This window comes from Palaemon carinicauda, unplaced genomic scaffold (genome assembly GCF_036898095.1).
Source record: "Palaemon carinicauda isolate YSFRI2023 unplaced genomic scaffold, ASM3689809v2 scaffold293, whole genome shotgun sequence".
NCBI lineage: Eukaryota > Metazoa > Arthropoda > Malacostraca > Decapoda > Palaemonidae > Palaemon > Palaemon carinicauda.
Genome location: NW_027170590.1, coordinates 109,200 through 130,000, shown reverse-complemented (window position 1 = coordinate 130,000; position 20,801 = coordinate 109,200). Strand labels below are relative to the sequence as shown.

Here is a 20,801-nt window from a genome sequence, read left to right as displayed (position 1 = left end):
ATACTCTAGCATTTCATGGAATTAAGTCTTGACTTCATGAAACCTTTTATATCAGTTTTTTTTATGTCTAGTGGGAGCTTGTTGAATGATCTCTTGACAGCATAATTGAATGGTCTAGAACATATGGTACAGGGGTATTACTACTACTACTAGCTGAGCTACAATCCCAGTTGTAAAAGCTGGATGGTATAAGCCCAAGGTCTCCAACAGGGACAATAGCCCAGTGAGTAAAGGAAATAAGGAAAAACTACAAGAGAAGTTTAATAACAATAATATTAAAATAAATCTTCCACATATAACTATAAAAACTTGTATATAACAATAGGATAAAATATTCACATAAAAATTTTCTTAGATATTTTGGATGGCCCTCAAATAATCGATAAGCTTGAATTTTTTTTTTTATGTTTTTATTTGTATATTAGGAATGTAATGGATAGGGTAAATGTAAGATATATACAAATCAATGTTGGAAAAAATAAACCAGTAAAGAATAGATAATCACCTGAAAACCGGGTCATCTATATTTGATGAATTGTGAATTTCTTGTATAGATGTATATCAATATCTGTCTCTATGCTCAAATACTAGAAAGTGTCTTTTGTTATGATAAGGATATCAAAATGATATGATGTTTAATTACACCTGATAAACCTGTATTTATTCCTTTTGAATGAAATACAAACTAAGGAAATCCTATGATTTGTTCGTCATATCAATGGCATGGTAATCATGGCATTTCCTACTACTACCCTATGGCATTACTTCTTACAAGACCTAGAATTTGATATAAATATGGCTGGACAGATTGATGAATTCAGGGATTGTAAAATTTGAGAAAAAAATTTGAGTTATGATAAATTTGTCAAAAAAAAATACTGTTTTGATAGCTGCAAAGGTAACATAATTATTCTATAGTTGCAATAACTTCTTGGTGACATTTGTGAACGAAGCAGGTAAACTTGTGCCGTGTCGCATTGGTCTCTCAAAAGTACATTACGTTAGAATTTGATGATTTTGTGAAGAAAATGGGTTGATGTGTTGTCTCTGACTCTGTGACAGTATTGAACTGTTTCTTAAAGGATAGTTTTTTTTTTTTTTTTTTTTTTTTTTTTGTTAATAAAGGGGTGCTTTTTCTAATTTAGTGACATTATAAAAAAAATTCTTGTGAAATTAAAGGGTAAACAGGAAAGCATGAGGGGAGTAGTTTTTGTGTAATCTTAAGTACAATAAACTTGTTAAATGAGTTTGTATGTGCGACAGTGCATTACCTTAACTAGCAAGCTATTGTTCATGTTCTGTAATTATTTGGTGAGCTCAACAGCGGTCAGTCCATTGGGAAATCTATGAATAGGGGTTTATTATACTGACGGATAGTGTATTGAATATGAAAGTATCAATTGAGGAGGTAGGAGTTATGTTACATTTTATTTTTATTGTTATTACTTGGTAAGCTACAACCCTAGTTGGAAAAGCAGGATGCCATAAGCCCATGGGCCCCAACAGGGAAAATATCCCAGTGAGGAAAGGAAACAAGGAAAAATAAAATATTTTAAGATCAGTAAAAACATTTAACTAAATATTTCCATTGTAAACTATAAAAACCTTTTAAGTAAATAAGAAGAGAAACAAAATAGAGTAGTATGCCCAAGTGTACCCTCAAGCAAGAGAGCACTAACCCAAGACAGTGGAAGACCATGGTACAAAGGCTATGGAGTCCCCAAGCCTAGAGATCAATGGTTCGATTTTGGATTCAACGGAAACATTGGAAGCAAAAGATATGTGACACTTAACACGAGTGAATGCACCTGACACTTTTGACGGAGTATGAGTATACATACAACTGCACAAAAATTCAAACACAATGGTTAAAAACATACAGTCTTAAACAGGTTATCAGTGCAAGGGGAGAGCAGTAATGATAATATAAAAAACAAATACTGTTACAGTTTACGAGTATGCATTACATGTACGGTATAATATGCAGAAATCAACAAAATTTCAGAAATGTAAGGTAAATGAAGGCTAAGGTCATAACACCTTGAAGTGGCTTTGCTATTCGTGTAAGTGTATGATAGTCTGGTGGCGCATGTAACTAAAAATATATGACGTTACAGTTGTCTTCTTAAAGTACAGAGAATCCTCAACCTATACACATTCGACTTGCAAACATTCAGAGATAGTAACATAAATTCAACTGAAAATAACAATGATAAGATAAAGAAATACTTTAATAAAACAATATTATATCAGGTAATACAGTATATATCTGTTTCGTATCTTATTTGTTGACTTTTGCAGCGGGAAATCATAGGCACGGGATTCAGGTTAGGTCAAAATCTAACAAAAATCAACTTATAAAAAGCTGTTTGGAACCAATTAAGTTTTAAGTAGAGTCCCTTCTGTATTTCACAACAGTGGGTGTTTGCTTGTTATAACAATTAAAGAATGCAAGCTTCCCATCGATCAGCGGTATCGAGATCCTAATCAATGCCCTTGAACTTCATCATTTAATAAACATTTTGGATGCTCTTAAAGGTTATAATCTGCTGTACTGCATTTATCATTTCTTTTGTACAAGCATGGGACGTTTCTTTTCATTATTATTATTATTACTAGTTAAGGTACAACCCTAGTTGGAAAAGCAAGATGCTATAAGCCCAAGGGCTCCAACAAGGAAAAATATCCCAGTGAGGAAAGGAAATAAACAATGATATAAGTAATGAACAATCAGAATAGACTATTTTAAAAGCATTAACAGCATTAAAACATATTTCATATATAAACTATAAAAATATGTCAGCCTGTTCAACATAAAACCATTTGCTGCAAGTTTGAACTTTTGAAACATGCGCATGCGAGAAGAATCATTCTGATGAAATCCATTTTCTAGGCTATTTCTGTCTCAAATATACGAGAGCTGGAAGTCTTTGGCACTTGGGACTCCATTGTTCCTATTGTTATAAAAGCCTGTGGTTTGAAATGTCATGCAGTATACTGTTTAGATAAACATCCTCTTATCCACCGGCGAGTGCTTGCGATGTGTTTCTTTCAAGCATACTGTAGTGTACTTTCGACTCGGGGAAAATTGTATGAAGGTGTTCAACTTAAAAGATTGATTTGATGTGTAAATCATTATTACATTGACTTATTGGGTAAATTGTGATTTTGAAATTATTACTATTATTACAAGCTAGGCTATAACCTTGATTGGAAAAGCAAGATGCTATAAGCCTAAGGGCTCCAACAGGGAAAATAGTCCTGTGAGGAAAGGAAACTAGGAAAAAAACACTACAAGATAAGTAATAAACAATCAAAATAAAACATACTAAGAACAGTTACAAAATATAATTAGATGTTTTATATATAAGCTATAAAAAATTCACGTTAAAAGGGAGAGTAAGGTAGAACAGCGTGCCTGAGTGTAATCTTTTAGGTAAATCTTATCTATTCATAAGATAGATTATGGTCTCCCTCGTTTAACAGGTCCTGATTTTGACGAGAAAGCCATTGGCACTTGTGTTGTAAACACAAGTGCAAGTTTATGACAGTTGTGTAAATTACTGTGACTGCTTGCATACTGTATATCCTAAGAAATCTTAATATTAGCTTAGTATTGCGGAAAGTTCTATATTGAGTACTACTGTATGGTATATACATTTTTTCTTGTTAGCCCTTTTACCCCCAGGCTCTTTGGAAATTTCCAACCCTTAACCCCCAGGGGGTTATTTTTTTCCCCAGCACATTTTGCAGTATATATTTTTAAATTGCTCTAACAGCCTTAATTTTTGTCATAGAGAGGTCAGGTTGGTCTCATTCTCTTGGAAAATGCCTGAACTTTCTCAAAAAATTATCAAAAATATGCAAAAAAAAAACTTGAACAGCATTTTTTTGCAAGGACGTACCGGTACGTCCATGGGGGTAAAGGGATGAGTTTTGTGAAACGTACCAGTACGTCCTTTTGGGGGTAAAAGGGTTAATGGTGGAAATTAAATGTCTTTTACTCTGTTATTTTTACCTCCGTCAATGAAGTTTGGAGGATGTTATGTTTTCATCCCTGTTTGTCCGTTTGTTTATGAACGCTTTCCTGGCTTTAATTTTACTCTTAGAGTAGTGAAACTTTCAGGGATTACGTTTTATGATGAGACGTGGAAGAGTTTCCATTTTGAAAGTTCTAGGTCAAGGGTCAAGGTCGAGCAATAAACTACCTTGGCGGAGGTCTCCACTCTGGAGTGGTTTGCACTTAGTGTGCAAGTTAAATTTTTGTAGAATCATATCAAAGCATCAAATCTAGAAGTTAATTTTAGTTTTTCATTGGTATAACCACTGAATTATGCTGGACAACAGAAGAACAGTTTTATATTGAAATTTTCTGGGCTCCGACCCGTGCCGCCCAGTGAAATGCTCCTTTAACATCATTTCTAAGGTAAAAACTGCTATAAATTTACCAGAGTTTTATGTAAGAAGATAGTTTCATACATTGAAAAATTGTCATGTGAAGTTCACTAAAGTTGAAGGGAATATTATTTTGAAAATCAAAAATGTGGTACTGTATAATAGAAGCAGCTAATATCAATTTTTAAAGTTACAATCTATTTATTTAAATTATGGTAACATGATGCTTATACATAATTATAACAATTTTCATTGTTGTGATAAAGTTTTTATGATTCATAGCTTTTGGAATCTCACAACAATGGCAATAATGTCCTTTGTCTTCCTGTGGTCATTGTTTATTGAAATCGGTTAGTTTATTTAAATCAATAAAAATTATTAACGTACAATATTGTATTCCATTTCTGTTCCATTTCATTATGAAGATATGTGAATTATTTTATTTTTTTCATTTGTTTGGTATGGTACAGCAAGAACTGTTAGCATACAGTCATGGAATTCTGCAAATTATGAATGATATCACTATTGGAATTTTACATGACTCCATTTTTTGTAAGCAACATAATAACCATTTATAAACAATTAGTTTCAATATCTAGTGTACAGAAGCACGAAGCTAAACATACCGATTGGTAAATGGTTCGACAGCGTAGTTTAGGATACTGAAATTTGTTGAGTTTCACTCCATAGTTTTCAGTAATCTCCTCAACTCGGCAGATCAGAAACCTTACAAATTGCATGGCGTAGGTAAGGCAGAGGAAATCCCAACTTGGTAGGCCTTAAGAGTGGGTAACTTCATGCTTTCCACCCCTTTTGGTCTAGAGTATGCTTTTATTGCGAGTTTGTGTGCTTTGTTTACAAATGGGATCATGCCTCAGGGGGCATTGTGTATGTTCTACTACTTAGCCAACCTTGGCAGATTTCTGGATTGTCTTTACGAACACTGCATGATATACGTGTCTGTATTTGACACTCATTATTATTACTAGCTAAACTACAGAAGGATATTGGGAGATGAATGGCAGGACAGGATTAGAAAAGGGATTTTGACGAAGGAAAATTTTATTTCTGGGCGAGAGACCTGTGTCGCCCAGTGAAATGCTCCTTATAGCACCATTTCTAAGGTATAAACACTGCTAAATATACCAGAGAAAAAAGTTGCATGGAATGCCAGGAATAAACCCAGCTCGCTCACCCTTATAGGATGTCTGTATAGAAACTGGGACGTGTTAGAACTACTACCAGAGGTCCCTTACCAATTAGTGTTCTCCTTCCTCAATATCCCCCGATGCTGTGAGGTGCCGTTCTACATCCGACTACTGCCCTATGAGAGATTACTCGAGTGCCATATGTGGATGAGATCATGGTTGGGGGTAGATTGAGATGGTTTGGGCATGCTCTTTACACTCCCCAAGAGAGATTAGTTAACTAAACATTTAACAGAGCCCCACAAGGCACTAAAAGAGTTGGAAGACCCAGACCTACATGGATGATGACTGTGAAGCGTGAAGTTGGAGAAGATGAATGGAGAAGTATTGAATTAAAAGCTCAAGATAGAGACGACTGGCGTAATGTAACTGAGGTCCTTTGCATCAATAGGCATAGAAGATAATTATGATGAAACTGCAACCCTAGTTAGAAAACTAGGAAGCTATAAGCCCAAGGGCTTCACCAGGGGGAAAAATGAGAAATAGCCCAGATAGGAAAGGAAATGAGGAAATAAACTACAAGAAAAGTAATGATGAACAATTAAAATTAAATTTTCTGAGAACAGTAACATCATAACAGATCTTTCATATATACAGTATACAGTACTATAAAATGAGACTTATGTCAGTCTGTTTAGCATAAAAACATTTGCTGTAAGTTTTGAACTTTTGAAGTTCCTGAGTTCTTTGGTATTCAGAATATATATTTTAGAGAACCATGATTTGTTTTGATTTATATGTACAGTATTAGAGAACCGTGAATTTTTTTTTTTTTTTTTTATGTACATGGAGATCTAGTCGTTGTCTTCCCAAAGAATGTTGTGAGCATTAGACACTCAGTGTGATATAAAAATCCTGAAATAATGTATGCTTTTGTAATTGGTGTACTTTAATCCCATATTTATGTTGGCCAGTACTTTATTGTATTATCAGTTAACCAAGATTGAAGACAAGTTAAAATCTTAGGTATACCGGATATTTATGTTATGTATTTGACAATACAAATTAATCCCTTCTGTGATTTCTAGTTCAATCAACTGATTGATACTGTATATAAAAAGCTGGTGAGACTTTATACAGTTTTTTCCCAATTGCATCAAGTTGGTTTTTACCACTTGTATTTAGTTGTTTGATTAAATGGTATGGGTTGGTTTTATGTGTAAGAAAGCTTGTGACGTTTCAAAATAATTCGACTGCAGGTAGATACAGTATATCAAAAATACTATCATCGTCACAGTACAGTATATTAAGATGCTTCATCGCTAAAACCTCCAAATTATATTTATTGGTTAATAAAAGCATCTACTTTTAGATCAATTATGGTTAGCACTTTAGCAATACAAGCAATGCCATCATGAAGGATGACATTCATTAGTTTTGGTGCTGTAATTTTGTTAATGTTAGTTTCTATCCATAAGACGTATATGTAGAAGCTTTAATTAGTAAGCAGCATTGGGGTTGATATGAGAGGTATGTCTATCATTAAGTTGGTGTGTACCTTTGTCATTGTTTCTGAAGCATACTATCATCAGCTGCGATTGGTTCTTTTGCTGTTTTTTATCAATGTTGAATTTTGCGCAAGCATTTTATATTCACTTCTGTCATATCAGGTTGGCATAGAATTTTGTTCTACTGTACTGCATAGTACTGTATTAATTTTAAAGATAAGAATTGTCGATTGTAGTATTTCACTATAGGTTTTTTTAGTTGATTACTAGGAAGGTACATGGGGTTTCAATTTGGATTCAACGTCAGAAGTCACAAGAGCACACATGGTGTTTGTAGTGTTGCACATACATTACTAAGAGACGATATCATAAGATAGCAAGCGTGTATCCCATTTAGGCCTACTTTTCACAAGGGAACCAAAATAACAGTGATCCACAATTCTGGGATGATTTCTAGACAGTATAAGCAAGTGGCATATTTTTGGTAGTTTTCTTATAAGTAAATTGAATAAAGGAATTAATCAGCTGTATTCTGCATATTTTATGTTATTGTCACCAGTTTATTTAGTGCACTATTTCTTTTAATTAGCTTCTGTTTTATATAGATTTATATATTCTAAAATCTCTCTCTCTCTCTCTCTCTCTCTCTCTCTCTCTCTCTCACATACATAAAGGAAATGGAAATAAGAAACAGAAGTCAAGACAATGACCCTTCCTATTCTGACACACCCTCTCAAACAAGGGAAACTTTCTCCTCAATACTTTCCAGGAAGAACACTTGAGACATGAACGGAGAAGATGGAAAATGAAATCTTTCACCATGTCGAAGTATATGTCTATTAAAAATCTTCGCAGATCGATTGGCAATTAAGAATTTGATTCTTGTTGAAGTAATATTTCTCAAAGGACTGTATTTTTCATTTTTATATCCCATTGTCTCAGGTCTTTTTACACAATTCCTATCACTTCAATGTTCTTTGTACCATAAATTTCTAATGTAATTTATTAAATTCATCTTATTCATTAGTTATGTATGACTGGTTATCCTCTCGATAAAAAAAACACTGGGTAAATGATGAATACCTTTGTACTGTAGCTGATTTTCCTATTTAAATGTTAAAGATCCAGATAATGGTAGAAGAAATTACAGTAGTTGCCGTGAGTGGCCCCCAGTGGTTGATATAAATTGGCATCAATTTACATCCTATTGAATGCTTTTCTATGTTTAGGGTTGTATATTGGATTGCCATAAGGGTCGTGGTATCCTGGTATCAAGGATACGCAAGGGAATTGTCTGCCCTCATGAGTGTTGGCGATTTTTGTCAAACTCTATAGTTAGGAATGCATTTTTGTGAGGTGAAATACTAAGATGTATATTACATAACTAGTGTATGCGGCCTGTCAAAAATGGTGGCTAAATATTTAGATATACGTGCACTCCCTCTCACCAGTGTATGACTACATCTCTCCCCTACCCAGGGGACGTTGTGAGCATGGCGTTAACGGAAAAAATATATAGATTTATTTATATAGAGGCAGACACTTGTTCTTCACTGTATTATGTAGGGGTGATATCATATAATTGTTTGAAAATACAGAAATATTTGTGATTGATCATCATAATACTGTATTTTATGTATTGAAAGACAAAACAATTAAGATTTGAACGTGTTTAGGTAGTTATTGAAGAAAAGGAAATCAGAAATATATCTAGTATGATATGACACTATTTTTAAAATATTTATATACTGTAGATTCTTAAAACATTGTTAAGGCAGTGGTTTCGATGTCATGAACACTGTCACAGTCTTCATGAACGTCGAGAGCTACTGCATGGTATTAAGAAAGCAAGCATACCGGTTAAGCGTGTTGAGCAAGTGTCCGGGATCCTATCCGAGTAGGGTAGCAGGTAGTAAAAAGTCTCGACTGCCAAAGATATTTTCAGGTTTGACTAACTATTTTCGTGATTCGATTCAATTTATTGTGAATACACTATTTCATTTTATAGTTATGCTAATCATTTTGATTATGTATTAATGTTTTCATTTAGGGGTTAACCGATGTAAACTTATTTCACTTGAGTTATCTGCTTGCTAAGGAAAGATGTACGGGCTATTATTATTATTATTATTATTGTTATTATTTGCTATGCTGCAACTGTAGTTGGAAAACCAGGATACCATAAGCCCAAGGGCTCCAACAAGGTAAAGTAATTCATTGAATAAAGGAAATAAGGAAATGTATAAACTAATAGAGAAGTAATGAACAATTAAGATATTTTAAGAACAATAACATTATAATAAAGCTTTCAAGGTAGAGAAATGGTTCAGATTTGGACACTCTGGAAAATATCTTTGTTGAAATATTCGTAGAGAATTTGATTTATACAACTAATGAAAAAGAAAGCTTTTGGGTGTAAATATGATTTGCATAGCTCAGGTGTTTGAGGTAAAATTTCCTATGTATATTTTGGGGCAATTGACATACTGAAGTTGTGCTGTATTATTATTACTAGTTAAGCTACAATCCTAGTTGGAAAAGCAAGATTCTGTAAGCCCAAGGGCTCCAACAGGGAAAAATAGCCCAGTAAGGAAAGGAAATAAATAAACAATATAAAAATTAATGAACAATTAAAATGTTTTGAAAACATTAAAACAATTTCATATATAACCTATATAAAAACTTTTATCAGACTGTTTAACATTACATTTACTGCAAGTTCAAACTTTTTGAAGTTCTACCGATTGTAGCTGGCTGCAAAGCAGGTACAAATGCAAGCAGACAGTTGCTTGAGCTACTCTAGGCTTGAAACCAGGACTAATGTCATTTTTTTCTTGTGAATGACTTACATCTGACATTCGTGATGATTTAACATTACTTTTTTTAAGAGCTTAGGCCAAGGCTTTCAAGAAGAAACTGAAGACTTCATTTGTTCTCAAAGTTCTTCGATAGTGTGGATTTGACAATAAATGAGCAATATGCGGTGAGAAATGTTGAATGCTTTCGAATGAACGTGGTAAAATGACTGGAGGTTTTGTATAGAGAGTAGGGTTCCCATGCTGTTTAGTACCAGAAAAGCAGCCCTTTAAAAAAGAAGAGAAAGTTGCATTGCCAATTTAGTTTTTCTTTTATGCTGATATGGAGGGACAATTGTCTTTATGGCTGGTCAAAATATTCACTAATAAATTGATATGTGGTTGTTTTAAAATCTGTACTGTATAGCTATATAATACAGAAATAAAGTAGTACATTCAGTTGTATTATATACATTGATCATACTGTAGACAGGGCCCTTGATATGAAATAGAAATAGCATTCAAATGGAATTGTCAAATGAAATGGTATCAGTGTATAGATATGCTTTATACTGTATTACACTGAACACACACACACTCTCTCTCTCTCTCTCTCTCTCTCTCTCTCTCTCTCTCTCTCTCTCTCTCTCTCTCTCATATATAAATTAATGTTGACATATTAGTATGATGTAAACTGTTATCAAACTAAAGATATCCTGAATATTTCTAGTGTAAAAATAGAAGCTCATTGAATGGGATGAATGAATTTGCAAGAGCTATATTCTCTCATGTTTGTTTACATTAGCAATGTATCTAGGCTGTAACAAGAGGAGTTGACAAGGGATATATGAGCATGGCTCTTTTTGTTTCTTTTTTGTTAGTTTTTTATTTGGAAAATTTCTAGTTGGCATCTGTGAGGGAATTGTTAGGGTTTACTATAATCTAGAGGGACATTATGAACAATTGACTTTTATGTCTTGAGTTTCATAACCGCTGAAACTTAAAAATTAACAGCTGTATGTAGAGGATACCTTAATGTGGTGAAAGGGTTTGCGTGTCGTCATGCTCAGCAGAGCTGTACTTATGGACACCCATACTAGGTCGTGTGGGCATTCAGATAAAAATCCCCCAACATCACCAGTCTGCACTGGCCAGCGGGGTGATCAAAACTGGCCAAACTTCAGTGGTGAATAAAGACATGTCTGAGGTCTTTGTCCTGCAGTGGACTAGAAATGGCTGCATTAGTTGTGGTGTGTAGAATTACAGCACTGTGTAGTTGACGTATTTAAGGTCCCCATAAGTTGGCCCAGGGGCCCCCCCCCCCATTGAAGGACACTTAATTAATATGTTGTTTGTTTACTTTGTTCTTTTACTTCTTTTGTATTTTGAAAAGTCCGCTTGAAAAAATCCACAATAGTTTTTACGGACATATTAATTAGTGAAGTGGTTTTAAAGAGGAAGAAAAAGCTTTTCTTGTTTTTGTAAACACGACTATCAAAGGTATTTGCAACATAATAAGTATTTCAAAACAGTTTTTTTGAAAGGTGTTTACATCTTTGACAAAATCATATTTTAGAACTTTAACGATTGTATCATCATCCACATGTCAGCTTTTTAATCGATCTTTATCCACAGTTTTGATAGGCAGCATCAGCTGAACCAGTCAACAGGCACCATGGGGTGTTTATCAGTGAGTCTACTATACGGTTTGACTCTAGAGCGCACGTTTCATTGGCACGGATTTAACCTCATGCTAATACAGTCGTTTTTCGGAAGATGGAAGGTTTTTAACCCTTTTTAATCTTGAGGGTCAAGATTAACCGGTTTTAAAAGCGCGTAGTCAATACGTACAGATGTGTGGCTTTCCGTGACCTATTTTCATAGCCAGTTTGAAATTTAACTGCATGGTATGTTTGTGTGTGTGTGAACTGTTCTTAATTAGTGTACAGTATTTTTTTTTCTTTTTATTTCAAGTCTAGGGTTTTTTTGTGTGTAATTCAAGATGGGAATACTGTATATAGGATGACAAAAATTTCCTTTTATATCCAAATTTTAAATGGAATCACATTAACCAAACTGAATCACCAATTAAAGTATAATTTTTGAAGGTACTGTATATTAATCGATAAAGATAATTCCAAAGTGATGAGATTGCTTGGTCAATCAGCTTCCCTGTCATCTCCAGTTTAATCTTTATTAAGGAATTTAAATAAAAACCATTGAGGGTACGACTGCTAATTTATTTACACAGTATTAAAAGAATTACAGGACAGTACTGTTTGTTTTGATTGGTGTGGTGTTTTATTAACAATAAAATTGTCACTTTTTTTTTTTTATTATTATTATGGTTAGGGGTTTTATGTAATTTTGTTAAGTACATAGTTTTATCCAAGCACTAACTGCCTGATACTAAACCATATAAAAAAGGGACCACAGCCCTCGTGCCTGTTTAGTACTCAGATGGACAGAGCTATGACGCTATAATTTGTGTTGCAAGTTTTTAAAGAACGAAAGTATTGCAGAGGAGTTCACAGGATGAATAAAATCCTGTGGAACATTTTCTAAATGTGGAATTTAAAATTATGATTTGTAGCCACTAGGGAGTTCTTTTGACTTATTGCATCATTCGTAGGTGGATTGTCTGGGAGATATTCTTCTCTTACTAGTGTTTGCAACCTGTCAAAAATGATGGCTAGATATTAATATACACATGCACCCCCTCTCACAGGTGTATGACTACAGCCTCATCCCCTTACTTGAGGGATGATGAGCTACAGCCTCATCCCCTTATTATATATATTTATATGACCAGAATATATATATATATATATATATATATATATATATAATATATATATATATATATATATATATAATATATATATATATATATATATATATACATATATATTGTATACATTACTGTATATACATACATAATGTACATATATTTATACACCCAGTGGCAATTGAGATGGGTATTATTTCCTCTGCAGGGAAAGATTGAAAATGACCCCTGTTCATTTTTTAATTCCCTTTTTTTTCCTGTATATAGTACGGGAAATAGGCAAGGCAGGAAAAGACAAGTGGGCGTATTCCATATGTATATACCTTGCAAAGAAGGACTGGTTAATAACTGTACATTATATTATAAATTTATGCTAATTATGATATGAATTATGTCTTTGACAAGTAAATCTGGAATATCATTGAGTGTAAACATTTGAAAACTGTATTTTTAAATAGTGGTTAAGATATATTGATGGAAAGTGATAGCGGTAAGGTTTCCCTCGGAACCAATGTTTACATAAACATCAATTGCGTAAACATACAGTAGTATCTTATTGGAAGATTGTATTGCATACAGTATATCATTTTATACTGTATTAGATCATTCTTTTGAAAGCTACAGTAGAATTTCATGTAACTATAATTGATGTCTAGCCAATTATTGAAGTCATTTGCGATATCAGTCACTTTATATCTAATTCTTCTTCTTACCCCAACAGGCACCAGCAGCTATGCCGGAGGAGAAGGGCGGCAAGGGGGAGAATGGGGTTGGGGGGGAGATGAAGATGTCGTCTCCCAGTAAATCTCCCTCCAAGGCACCCAGGGGCAAAATGGTCCTTGCCCGCGTCAAGCTCCTAGACAACACAGATACTGAAGTTGCTGTTGAGGTGGGTTCTTGATTGAGTGAATTCTCTTTGCCTGTTTTTTATTATTATTATTATTACTACTACTAGCCAAGCTACAACCCTAGTTGGAAAAGCAGGATGCCATAAGCCCTATAAGAGCTCCAACTGGGAAAAGTAGCCCAGTGAGGTGTATAAGGAAACAAAACAATGTGCTTGAATGTATCCTTAAGCAAGAGAACTCTAACCCAAGTCAATGGAAGACCATGGTACAGAGGCTGTGGCACTACCCAAGACTAGAGAACAATGGTTAAATTTTGGAGTGTCTTCTTAAAAGGATTAAAGTCACATGTAATCAAAACAGTGTTCAGTATTAAAAATAAGTTACACATTTTTGAAGCTTCAATTATAAAGCTGAAATTATTTTCTGTCATGTTTCAGAAATGACAAGTCCTTTCATACACAAGTCCAGAGAGTTTCTTACTTTCTGGCCCTCTTTGAAGTCATAACTAGGTACAGAAGCTATTTACCTATGTCCCCATTAAGAAATAAATGCAGGACAGCCAAGAATTTGGGAGTTGTGTGTGTTGGGAATATATTTCAGTATTACTGTATATCTAAATCCTAAGAATCTGAGGTGTTAGACTGGTCCAAGTTAGTGTACCTAAGTATAGGTGTCAGCATACTCTATACTCTTATACCACCTTTATGGGCTTGGACTGAAATGTTCTTGGCATACCCTAGGAAGTATAAAAAACATAGCTGTTCGTAAGAACTTGTTGACAACCCATTGATGGTGATTTACTGTAGGTTACTGCCTTATTCTCTTGAAGGCAATAATCAGGTAATCTAGTAAAACACACTCAAGCATTTGGTTTAGAGTCTACAAGTGGTCTGATAAAGCATGAGCTGGTTTTGATGTAGTCAAAAGAGACCTGACTGGAGAGACAACTGGTCGTAAAATCACTCTTTCCGAGGCCAGAATGGAGGGGTTGTGGTGGTAACCTATTTGAAATGTTCGTAGGGAGTTGGAGTCTTGCTGAATCACTATAGTTTCTAGTAGCGTCTGAAACCCCACCATCCTTATGAGTTGGGAAGGGAAACTTTAGGGGAGCCCATGTGTCTGGTGTACAAGGCTAGTCTTCAGCAGCCATTGCCTGGCCCAGCAACCTTTAAATGAGTCATCCTGGTATTTCCTGGTATTTGTCAATGCTCTGAACTTTATGATGACCGTTCTTATGGGGCGAATGGGGAAATATATAAAAGTTGAAGTTGGACCGATCCGGTAGCATGATTCTGACTGCTTGTTACAGAGTCTGAGACAAGAAAGAAAAGAGAGGTGGCAAGCATTCCTGGTCTACTTTCAGTCCTCCTTAATCCCTCTAGATCTGATGGCATAACTGCAGTATGTAAGTACCACTCTTTAGACATGGGTTGGTTTTGGTTTCTCAACTGGTTGGCTAGGACTCTTTCTCCCTGTCATGAACAGAGATTAGGGTAACATTTATCATTTCTGTACAGTATAGAGAGACTAGATCAAGGGGGAAGAGGATCTTGGACTTTGTTCTTCCCTGTTTGTAAACATGGAAAAGAGCTGTTATTTTATGAGCATGAGCTTTTAAGTCTTCCCAAGCACTAAGTCATTGGCTAGAGTAAGTATCCTTCATTCTATAAATTTTAAGGCCATTGATACAAAAATTGGCTTCCTCTTTCCTCCATAAGGCTGTGAGATGGAGGTTGTCCAAGTTTGATGTTTTAGAAAAAGGAACATCTGGGGCCTTTACTTCTAAGTTATTGCTGTTAAGAAGAAAATATCTTTAGGTCCCCAGAAGCAGCACTTGGTTGAGATATTGAAATGGGGGAAAAGGTCAGTTTGGGTACAAACCCAATTGTGACAGTTGTTGATGTCTCGTCTGAAAAGAAAAAGATGTACGAGGTTCTCTAAGGAAGACATTATCATGCCCAGAAGGCTATACCTCTTACAGTCTTGGTCGAAGATTCCTTTACTCTTTTAAAACACCTTAGTAAGGAGTCAAATCTTCCTACGAAGGAAAATCTTATTCCTTTACTCTTTTAAAACACCTTAGTAAGGAGTCAAATCTTTCTTCAAAGGAAAAGCTTATTCCTTTACTCTTTTAAAACCCTTAGTAAGGAGTCAAATCTTCCTACAAAGGAAAAGCTTATTCCTTTACTCTTTTAAAACACCTTAGTAAGGAGTCAAATTTTCCTACAAAGGAAAAGCTTATTCCTTTACTCTTTTAAAACACCTTAGTAAGGAGTCAAATCTTTCTACAAAGGAAAAGCTTAATTACGCATGAGTTTATCTTCATCCCTATGTAAAGAATTGAATAGGAGTACTGTAATTTAATCTGAGATTTCTCCAAATTTACGAGTGTCATAAAGTTGGACAGGAAATTACAAAGTTATATGTTGTATGATAATTTGCATAACCTGCCCTGTCCAGCACCAAATTTATCATCCTCTGATACCAGGGTACACCAAGAATCTCCATGTAGGGATTACCAGTTATATTATGCAACATAGTATATAGTACTGTTTATATGGCAATGAAGATGGAATTTGAAGGAATTTGGAACCGTATATCATTTTATACTTTATTAGATCATTATTTTGAAAGCTACAAGAGAATTTCATGTCATTATAATGGATGTATAGCCAATGCTTAAAGTCATTTGTCTATATCTAATTGTTCTTCAGTACATATATAGTAATTATAATTGATGTAAAGCCGAGTATTGAGGTCATTTATGATATATCCATCACTTTTCACTTAGCTATGTTCATTATTGGTTGCCATATCTCCTTTTAAGACAAGTCTTACAAGATGAATTTTGATTTATTCTGCTTAAACAAAAGGGATCACTACAATGTAACACTAGTTTTTTTCTTCTTTTTTTTTTTTTCTCCTGTGACACTAGAACAACAAAACTGCAAGCTTGATATCAAGCGTATATTTAAGTAGCAGTTTCAAGATGTTTTGTCTCCCACTTTTTATTTTGATTTGATTGAAATGGGGGACTTGGTGGGGTGTGAAGTGCTGCTAATATTGTAGGTTGTTGAAAAGGGATTTTGACGAAGAAAAAATCTATTTCTGGACTCAACCTGTGTCGCCCAGTGAAATTTTCCTTTTAGCACCATTTCTAAGGTATAAATACTGCTAAATATACCAGAGAAAAAAATTTGCATGAAATGCCAGGAATATACCCAGCTCGCTCACCCTTATAGGGTGTTGGTATAGTAACTGGGGCGTGTTAAAACCACTATCAGAGGTCCCTTACCAATTAGTCTTCTTCCTCAACATCCCCCGTTACTATGAGGTGCCGTTCTCTATGGTAATGACTGACATTTTACTATAATTCTAATCCCAGCTTCTTTTAAAATCCCAAGTAGTTTGAAATAAAAGATTCTTTCATCTTTTTTCTATATGTAATGTTTGTGATCATTGATAAATTTCATATGTAATGAAAACAGCATGTTATAGTGAGTTTAGAATTTACAAAATGTTCATGGTTCATATGCTACGTTCAGATTTATTTAGACTGTATCCGTCACCTCTTGGTGACAGAGGTTAAGATGAAGCTCCAGGAGTGCGTGTATGAATCATTTGTTTTTATGGCTGTGAAGAAGTGAACAGTTAAAGTATATATTTAGCTTTTAAAGGTATTATCTAGTAAAATGATGGTGCATTAAATTTTTGGTATCATTAAAAGTTTTCTCATTGAGAAATTGATATATTTACTTAATGATTACAGTATATGCTACGATAACTTAAGTGGTTACTTTCATGTCCATTCAAATAATACATAAATGAATCCTAATTCAACATGACCCAACATAGGGAACAGCCTTTGATCTGACTACCTATTTTAGTCCTCCCTAAATAGTATTATCTATTTGTCGTATAGAATAATAATCCACCCATCCAACTGTTACTAGTTTCAAAAACAAAACAATGTTTAAGCTTAAGGACATCTTTGCTTTTATGGTTATAAATTGAATACTCATTTCTTCCTACTTTATAACAAATGATATCAGTGTCAATGACCTCTGGTGTCAGGATGCCAGAGAATTCTAAATGAATCATTCAATCAATCAATTAAGGTAAACAAGGAAATGAATTACCTCACTAAATTTTTTTAATCGCTAAATAACCTACTTTAAAAACTCTCATGGATAGCTACCATGCTTTACTATTATTGGAGAGGAGATCCTTAAATTTTAATAATTATCTTAACCATAACAGTATCAGGACAACTGTTATACCATTTAAAGAAACAGAGGGACTAGCAACAATATAAAAAATGTTCGATGTTTACTTTTGAGTCCTGCATAAACTGTACAGTACCCTCATTCCTTTTCTTAGCCTTGAATCACAGCGAAATTGCCTAGCCCTCCTTGGTCCTAGCTTAGATGGAGAGGGCCTTGGGTGCTGATCACATGTATATTTGGTCAGTCTCTAGGGCATTGACCTGCTTGCTAGGGCAATCTCACTGGCCCTTTGCCTCTGCCATTCATGAGCAGAAAAGAAGAAGAGAGAACCATCTACCAGCTTTATGTAGTCTTGGATTCTAGCTATTGTGCATCTTACAGTTTATAATACTTTGTCTTATGTTGTCTGACCCTCCAGCCTCATCAATTAGCCTTCATCTTTTATATAAGAAATCTTTCAGATCAGAAGTCGTCCTTTAGGGGTGATTCAGTTGTCATGTTAAACCATTTTACCATAATGATTCACTTTATATCATCCTAATATCCAATCTTCCCTTACAGAAAAAGGCCAAGGGAGAGGACCTGCTGTGTGCCGTTGCCGAGCAGATTAATTTATTAGAAAAGGACTACTTCGGCCTCAGCTTCATCGACCACAACAACGCCAAGACCTGGCTTGCGCCAGAAAAGCGCATCTCCAAGCAAGTCAAGGGGCCTTGGGAATTCAACTTTGAAGTCAAGTTCTATCCACCAGATCCAGCACAACTCGCTGAAGATATCACAAGATACCAGCTTTGCCTTCAGGTATGTCTTCCTCGTAGTTATTTATACTTTTAAAAGGTGGTTTTATCCTGGTATGAAGGGATTTGTCTTAGGTGTTTAGAAAAAAATGTCAAAGTGTTATGCATGGTAAATATAAAAAGAAGTTGTAAGGGATGTAGGCAAAGATTACATTGTAGCTGATATGTACTTTGAGCAATTTATTCCCTTTTAAGCTTCAGTCTTATATTACTGCATTAACCGCGGACTGGAGAGTTGTATTTGTAATGGCTGTTGTATTGTTATAGGTCAAAAAAAAACCCTTAAGGTATTGTTGATGGGTAAAACAGAAGTGGATGCTTTTCTTTTTCCATTCAATTCCAGAATCCAAAATGTATTGCGGTAAATAACATCTGAAGTTACGAAGAGGTCAAAATTTATTAATTATTGCTTGGAAATATTTCTTGGAAATTATAATGTTGATCAGAGATAATCAAAGAATAATCATATCTTGATATTTTAATCTCACTGGAACTTGGATCAGGCAAGATCCTGGAAAATTTCATTTTGCGTGTTGCTGATCTATAATAACTTGTTCATTGGACTTCATATAATCAGCAATATAGATTTCCCAAGATGATCTTTCCCCTAATAGTGATTGCTTATTCCATATTGTTTGTATTCTCTTCGAGTTAGTTTTGTGATTGATTTTTTCTTAGTATATTGGGGTTACGTCTTTTAATATATCAACCTAAGGAGTTACTTTCAAATTCATTATCTCTACCAACAAATATGGAGGGTGGTTATGTTTGTGCTTGTGTTTGTTTGTGAACAGCTTCCTGGCCTCAATTTTAATCACCAGATAATGAAACTTGTAGGGATTAACTGTTATGTAAAAAGCTGAAAATTATTAAATTTTGGATGGTCAAGATCACGGTCAAGCAAGATGTCCAATTCCTGTAATCAGCCATAAGTTTGGATATCGTTTTCACAGAGATTTAAACTTGGTTCATTTTTGAGTTTATGAAAATCCATGCTAATTAACATTAGTTAAGGTCAAAGGTCAAGGTTGAGTAATAAGCTGCCGCGGCGGAGGTCTGTGCTCTACTAGTTGGTTAATATATTGGGATATGTCTTTTAATATCTCCCCTTAAGGAGTTACTTCCAAATTAATTTTATACATATTTATTATGATCCATTCAGAGGATTTTAAGTGTTCTTTTTCACTAGCGTCCGTCTATTCGTTGCAGGTACGACACGACATCTTGACCGGGAAACTACCGTGTTCTTTCGTCACACACGCTCTACTAGGCTCGTATATGGTCCAGGCCGAGGTTGGAGATTATGATGCTAAGGAACACACTAGTACTAGCTACCTCTCAGAATTTAGTTTTGCCCCAAATCAGAATGCTGAACTTGAAGAGAAAGTGGTTGATTTACATAAAACACATAAGTGAGTATACCTGTACTGGATTTATGTCAGATTGAACCATATTTTGATATTTCTGTTTACAAGCAAGATGCTTATGTAGGTAATTAAAACATAAACAAAAATGAGTAGAAAAATAGTAGTCTCTTATCCATGAATTGCAACCATCTTTTAAGGCCTTTGCTTTTGTAATTGGCATATTTTATAGAATAGAGAGTCTGTTGATGAGTTAAAACTTTAAAAGTAAATTTTATCGTGTTAGTTTTATTATTACTGGCTAAGCTACAATCCTAGTTAGAAAACCAGGATGCTGCAATCCCAAGGGCTCCAAGAGGGAAAATAGCACAGTTAGGAAAGGAAATAAGAAACAGAATAGTATGCCTGAGTGTCCCCTCGAGCAAAAGAGCTCTAACCCAAGACAGTAGACGACCATGGTGCAGAGGCTATGTCACTACCCAAGACTAGAGAGCAATAGTTAGATTTTGGAATATCCTCCTAGAAGAGCTGCTGACCATAGCTAAAGAGTCTCCTCTACCCTTACCAAGAGGAAAGTAGCCACTGAACAATTACAGTGCATTAGTCAATTTTAAAAATAAGTCATAGAGTGGCATTATTGATTTTAATAAAATGTCTTTGGAATATAGAAATTTTATGAAAGTGTTAATCATACTTGTATGCCCCATGTGAGCTTTTAGTCCACATGACCCAATCTCAGAATGCTGATCATTACTACTGCTTAAACACGTGATTATCCAATTATCAGCTAACAAATAATGTTAACCCTACGACAAAATCACCAGGTTTGTGACTTTGGCGAGGGAGCAATGATGTCGTGTTTCAACGGAATAAAGCTAAATGGAAACTAGAAATTGCGTTGAAAACGCTAATTAATTTTCTATATGGTATAT

General features: G+C 34.7%; 1 protein-coding gene across 7 annotated transcripts in view; it reads left to right on the top strand.

The window, feature by feature from the left end:
- Positions 1-20,801, top strand: part of cora (coracle) — a 71,591-nt gene that overhangs the window by 1,600 nt on the left and 49,190 nt on the right. For 6 of the 7 annotated variants that reach the window (XM_068368840.1, XM_068368837.1, XM_068368841.1 and 3 more), the window contains exons 2-5: positions 11,482-11,536; positions 13,356-13,523; positions 18,270-18,509; positions 19,715-19,917. In XM_068368840.1, the coding sequence (XP_068224941.1) occupies positions 11,522-11,536; positions 13,356-13,523; positions 18,270-18,509; positions 19,715-19,917 (626 nt within the window). In that variant the 5' untranslated portion in view covers positions 11,482-11,521. The remainder of the gene's footprint in view (positions 1-11,481; positions 11,537-13,355; positions 13,524-18,269; positions 18,510-19,714; positions 19,918-20,801) is intronic. The other variant, XM_068368836.1, reaches the window with a different exon arrangement.